The 6,593-nt window shown below is 42.2% G+C and overlaps 1 protein-coding gene across 1 annotated transcript; it reads left to right on the top strand.

The window, feature by feature from the left end:
- The first annotated feature begins 672 nt into the window (after nt 1–672).
- On the top strand, nt 673–5,069 carry trub1 (TruB pseudouridine (psi) synthase family member 1). The gene is made up of 8 exons (XM_061028443.1): nt 673–867; nt 959–1,057; nt 1,543–1,598; nt 1,947–2,028; nt 2,702–2,774; nt 3,383–3,522; nt 3,637–3,693; nt 4,389–5,069. Exons 1-8 carry the CDS (start codon nt 720–722, stop codon nt 4,592–4,594), a joined length of 861 nt encoding a protein of 286 aa, XP_060884426.1. The 5' UTR covers nt 673–719; the 3' UTR covers nt 4,595–5,069.
- Nucleotides 5,070–6,593: the final 1,524 nt, after the last annotated feature.

The following is a 6,593-nucleotide window of genomic DNA, read 5'->3' as shown; positions in this document are numbered from 1 at the left end:
TTTTTTTATATCACAATCATCACCCTTAAACAGACAAGCATCTTTTTAGGAGTGTTTTAAAATAGAATTTCTATGACATGAAAGAGGATATAAGCGCTTAGTGAAGCGTTTTCATATGAAGATGTTTGTCATTTCTTAGGTTGGAAACACAGACTGTAACAGCCTAGTCCAGGGATGGGCAGCTTTGGTCACAGCAAGGGCCACATTCATTTGATTCTCACTGCCAGAGGGCCACATTGTAGAACACAACAAACGATTACAGTCGATTATGTCTCAAATTTAACTCAACATACACCAGTAATCAAATATTATTATGGACATATTTCTGGTTTTCATGATTTCATGGCAGATTTTGTTTTTCTTCATGTTCCCAAATAATTGATGTGTAAAAATTGACCTGAGGGCCACGTTGAGAGTTGATGGGGGCCGCATGTGGAGGGTTTAACTCGTTTTGTAACAGATTATAAGACATCACAATTAAAATCTGGGGTCATGCTTTAACAGCATTATAGATACCGAAGTACTCAACGTCGTGAAATATAACGTTGAGGCTTTTTGGTTTTTTTTCAAACCCCTTTTTTAAAAACTTGTTTTAACCAGCAGATGGCAGAATACAACAAAGGTTAAGATTAGCAGAGTTGGATATAAACACGTAGAAGAAGAAGAAGAAGAAGAATAGTTTCAGGCGTAGAAGAAGAAGAAGAAGGTGAAGCTCGAGCATGGCAGGAAATATAAGCAACGCTGCTGCTCCGATAACAAACTGTCTTTCCAAACTACAGTCTGTGAATGGATTATTTGCTATATATAAAAAGAAAGGGCCGACGTCTGCAGACGTTTTGAACACGCTGAAGGAAGCTTTACTCAAAGGTAGGACGAAACACAGACGCGTCGTTTGATAACAAGAAGTTTGATTTGATGAAGCAGACAGTGAAATGTTTCTATGTCACCTGTCTGTAAGAGGCTGGTGTAAAGAACCCCAACCCGAGGAAGAGGAAGAAGCAGAGCCTGAAGATGGGGCACGGAGGGACGCTGGACAGCGCTGCCTGCGGGGTGTTAGGTGAGCACACGGGTGCTGCTCAGGTGTTGTCTTTGCTGCCTAAAACACACACATAAAATCATGTTCCATTTAAACTCTTTACCTGTGGATATTTTATTGCAGGATCACAATCTCGATTTTACCACTTTAAAAAAAAAAAAAAAATACTGATCTTAAAGACTAATTTGCAAGTTACTGACCGGTTCAACCATACTTATTTGCATGTCTAATGTTTTAAAAAAAAAACACATCAGCTCTATTCAGACTGCTGTTAGAAGCCTCGTTGTTTATGAAGATACTAGGGGACTCCAGAATCTGTGTAGTGACTAATGCGGCTCTATGTGTTCACAAAGGCGGCTCAGCCTGAAAACACTTGGAACAGCGTTATCACTGGGTGTGATGAACTCCGTGACACTAGCAGGACTAATATACAGTATATATATATATATATATATATATGTGTGTATGATCACAATAACTACTCACACTTTCTCTGTTTATTACAGTTGTTGGAGTTGGGAGTGGCACAAAGATGCTCAGCACAATGTTGACTGGTTCTAAGGTGAGTCTGTCTGCGCTCAACAGTAAAAAGAAAAGTGAACGTAACAAAAACAAAATGAGTCCCACTGATCTCGTCTCTCGTCAACATCAGGCCGCTGTGTTTGGTCAACGTGCCTATACATACTCACTGCACACTCGCTGCTCAGTGGTGTTAGCAGACGGCTTAAGAAACGTATATGAATGTCAGGGGGGTCTGGACTTTTTTTTAAAGATAACTGTTCTTGTGTGCACATTTAGTATCTGAGTTGTTTCTTCTTTTTTTTTTCACTTTGTTCCTACAACGAGCGAAGAGACAATTCACAGGTTTGAACAGCTCCGTGTAAGTAAGACTCTACTGCTTGTTTTCCAGAAATATGTTGCTGTGGGAGAACTGGGAAAAGCCACAGACACTCTTGATGCCACTGGTAGTGTGATTCTGGAGAAAGACTTTGGTAAACATCGACCGTCCTCATTCACCAATATCCAGTTTTTTTATTCATTTCTGCTTGAGACAGTCCTAAGAAAAGCCTTAAGGGCCAGGATGCAGTGGGCGCTGCACGCCACTCTCAAACCACATTGTTCAGGAGCAGAATCTAAAGTTAGAAGGAGGACATACTGGCTGCTGCATTGTTGTCAGAGAAGCCAGCACTTCAACATTGCATGTTTCCTTAATGTCTGATCATATAGTAAGGTCACTTTATCATTTCACTCACTACAGATTGCTCCTTTAACATTTTAGAGTTTAGATTAAACATTTCATGATTAAAATAAGAGTTGTTGACTATATCTGAATTATGTATCTATGTACAGATTAAAATGTGCAAAATGAAAAAAAACCACAATAACCAGTAGGTGTGCTCAAGCCTACCAGAGCTCCAATTTGCTCTAAAGAGTTCTCAAGCATTCATCAACATTTTTTTTAGGTAGAAACAAATCCCAGATAATCTCTGATTAATGTCAGTATCTTCTTGGAACTATTCAGGTGGATTTCACTAAGAACAGAAGGCAAATGAAGCTCAGTGTAACGTCTCGTCTCTTCCTTATATCTCTGCCTCTCTGTGCAGTTTGTTGTCTCCGTGTTACGTGATGATGTTTGTTTTTTTTTTCTGTGATTTCTGTCCACAGAACACATCACCAGGTCGGACTTTGAAGAGAAGCTGAAAGCGTTTACTGGCGACATTATGCAAGTTCCTCCGCTGTGAGTAAAGCCTCCGATCTGAGAGTAATTCCAGAAAGGAATCTGTGTTTGCGAAAACTGTTCAGGGGTTTAGCTCGCAGAACATTCAAAAGGGAACATGTCCGGAGCCTTTACTACCAAGGGAGCTCAGCCTGTTGTCTTTGTTGCTCTGGCTGCAGGTTCCACCTGTAATCCTGATCTGATCTGGTCTCTCTAAAGCTGTCCTACCTAAAGAGGCCTAAAAAAAGGACACAAACTGCAGATTTTCCAAGAACCAGGATTGGATTACTTTATATTAGATTCTATCTGATAGCTTTGATCCTGTTGGATTACTTTTGAACATCTGGGCTCTGGTGTCTAAGAAGAGATAAATCATCACAATGCTGCTGGGCTCCCATCAAACCCTAACCTCTAGGGGTCACTAGAAGGCCTTTTGAATTGGATTGCACATTTGTCTCTTCCCCATGTGATGATTATTTACCTGTGACCATGATGGCACTCCATGCAGACAAACAGCCAAGACTCTCAAGACGTTACAGGGTCGACCTGTGATATGGAGGTGAATTTCACGGCCAGGCTTTTTCAGTAAGGTGTGATTTATTATCGTGATCTCTTCTCTGTCATCTCAGCTACTCGGCTCTGAAGAAAGACGGCCAGCGTTTGTCTGTCCTGCTGTTGAAGGGGCACAAAGTTGAGGCCAAACCAGCGAGGCCGGTGACGGTGTACAACCTGACGCTGCAGGAGTTCAATCCTCCCCTCTTCACTCTGGGTCAGCACACTTTGTTTAACGCACTAATGCGACTTTCACGTCACGTAAACTTTACCTTTCTGCTGCTCTTTATGCTGAGATACACATTCAAATGAAGTTGTATGTCTGTAACAGATATCGAGTGTGGCGGGGGATTTTACGTCAGAAGCTTGGTGGATGATCTGGGAAAAGGTGAGTCTAAGGCCACGTTTACATGACAACGATTTCACCTGAAAACGGTAACCTTCTGTTTGTTCATACGACAACGGTGTTTTTGGTTGTGGGAGCTCCGTCTCCGTCGCCGTGTAAACCTGCCTTATACAGCTCCTCTGAAAACGGACACATTTCACACATGCACATTACAGTTCCAGTCAGTAGCTTTGGTGAGGAGGGGAACTACAACAACAACAACAACAACAACAACAACAACAACAACAATGGCAGAACACCTTGTTTAGTTTTTTATAATGTTGAATGGCATGACTCTCAGCCGAAATGTTCTTGATATTGACTCACTTTGATGTTTGAGGTCACTTGGAGTAATGACTCCGCCTCATCGTCCGGCCACACCAACATTCAGGCGTTCGTCTTTTATGAACGTTTACACCTCACCGCTCTGTAGAAGGAAGAGTGTGTGCCAATGCGTGTTGTTTCGTCACACTGCCAACTACTGGCCTGGTATTAAACTGCACCGCTTTAATCGTTTCTGTGGAACCATGTGCACAGCTGTTATCCAGATGTTGTCGTCTGAACGCGGAACAGTTCTTTTCAAAATGAAAAAGTCTTCTGTTTTCAGAATTGTGTAAACATTGCCTAAGTCATGATCAATCAATGAGAAAATAATCAACCCTGCTGATACATGAGAATAACGTGTGTGTTTGCTGCAGCTCTGTCATCGTGCGCTCATGTGAAGGAGCTGACCCGTACCAAGCAGGGTCAGTTCACCTTGGAGGAGCACACCTTACAGGAGGAGCAGTGGAAGCTGGAACACGTCCTGCGAACTCTGCAGCCCTGCTCCGAGCCTGAGGCGGGAAAGAACTGTAAGAAACCGACAGAGACGGACCAGAAGAAACCAGCGGAGAACAACACCTGAGGATTCAAGTGTGGACAAAGAGACGAGCTGGAGCTGCTCAAGTGAACAGAACTTTTGATTTGTTTTTCGGGCAGATGAAGTGAGACAAGTGAGGACAGCACTGTTAGGAAGCTCTACGGACCACTCTGATTACTTCATTCATGGTTTTTATGTATGCACTATAGTGGTTCCTTTTTCTTTGTCATACAAAATTAAGTTTGAATTAATTCTGTTTTTACAAATAACAAACTGACTCCGACCTGAACACCAGCATCGGCTCCAGCTGTTCATATCCATCACTGTTTTCAAGATCAACTTTATTGTCCCAGAGGGGAAATTTGTTTTTCAGCCAGGTGAGAATAATATAAAGAAACATATAGAACAGAGGCACATAGACTCAGACAATAGAAACAACATTAAATACATAAATACAAGAGTTCATCAGGAAACTGAGAATGTATGAGAAAACATCCATAAAACCAGAATGAAAACCCCATTATCAGTCATCAGGGTCATCTTTGGAGTTCAGAAGCTTGATGGCGCGAGTAATATAATATTTTTTTTAACCTGTTGGACTTTGCTTTTGGTCATCTGTATCTCCTGCCTGAAGGCAGAATCTCAAACTCACCAAACAGAGGATGTAGAGGACACAGAGATGTCTCGATCCTTAGCTGCAGCTCTCTTTCTGAAGGTGAGACTAAGGATCGAGACATCTTAGTGTCCTCTACATCCTCTGGTGTGTTTGAGTTCAGGTAGTTTCACCCCAATGATCTTACTGGCAACTTTAAGGCTGTGTTGCAAACTGTTTTTGTCTCCTATTGACAGATTACCAAACCAGGTGATAAAACCTAAATCTAATCACTTTACTGCACGCAGCAAACCAGTTCAGCTTACGGAGAAAGTGCAGACGTTGCTGTGCTTTCTTACAAACCTCATCTGTGTTCTCGGTGAATGTCAGCCTGTTGTCGATAACAATACCCAGGTATTTATAACACTGAACCTGTTCTACAGTCTGTCCCTTGATTTCTGTTTGGATTGATGGATTTGACTTCCTTCTACAATCTATGCACATGCCCTTGGTTTTACTGATGTTTAAATTTAAAAAGGAATCATCACACTCAATAAAATCATCCACCACTGGTCCAGCAGGTGCTGTGTCCTCCCCCTGTAACAGACTCGCAATGACTCTGTCATCTGTGAACTTCAGAAAGTGTCTTCCTGGATGGGAATGTGTGCAGTCGTCTGTATACAGGATGTACAAAATAGGTGAGAGGACACAGCCCCTTTTTAGGTCCTATACGCAAACTGTAGAGGATCCAGTGAATCCTCTACGGCCCCGACTAGCTCTCTGAGTTTTCAAATGTCTTCATGACCAGTGAGGTCAGGGCCACAGGTCTGTTGGGGTGCCAAGGGTACCGATCCGACCCTAAAGGGTCCCTTTGTTTACCATGTCTCATTCTTCTTCATTGAACTTCATTAATAGCTGCTACACCTTGTTGGGCTGCTATGATGTCACATTATTACATAGCTGACGCGGCTATCTCCATCTGGCTTACACTCCGCTTATTAAATATGGATACGGTTGGCTGTGGAAACGCAAGCAAGATCAGGGTTTACCGTACCGAACTGTACCAAACTGTACTGAACCAAACTGGACTGCTTGGTGGAATCGGGGCTTTATGTCCATGGTACTTGCAGATGAACCCTCGGTCCATCTGACTGTGTGAAAACAGACCAGTCTGTGCATTCCTAGCTACCCTGCAGACACTGGATAGCATCTTTTGACCGCACTTTAACAGTCAAACTGTGGACAACCTCCCTTAAAGGTGATCGCTTCAGTAAAGTAACGTTCATTCAAAGCTTATCGCCACTCTAAAAGTTAATATAGTGTGCTTTTAAATAAGATTGCTTCAATGCACTCTGCAATGTTTGATATTTTAAAATCTAAAGGTGGGCTGAAAGTAAGTATCCAGTTCTGTTGTTTGTTTGTTTTTTTGATGTGGTATTGAATCTCAAATGT

This window comes from Labrus mixtus, chromosome 21, assembly GCF_963584025.1.
Source record: "Labrus mixtus chromosome 21, fLabMix1.1, whole genome shotgun sequence".
In the NCBI taxonomy this organism is placed as follows: Eukaryota; Metazoa; Chordata; class Actinopteri; order Labriformes; family Labridae; genus Labrus; species Labrus mixtus.
This window is presented reverse-complemented; position numbering and strand designations above follow the sequence as displayed.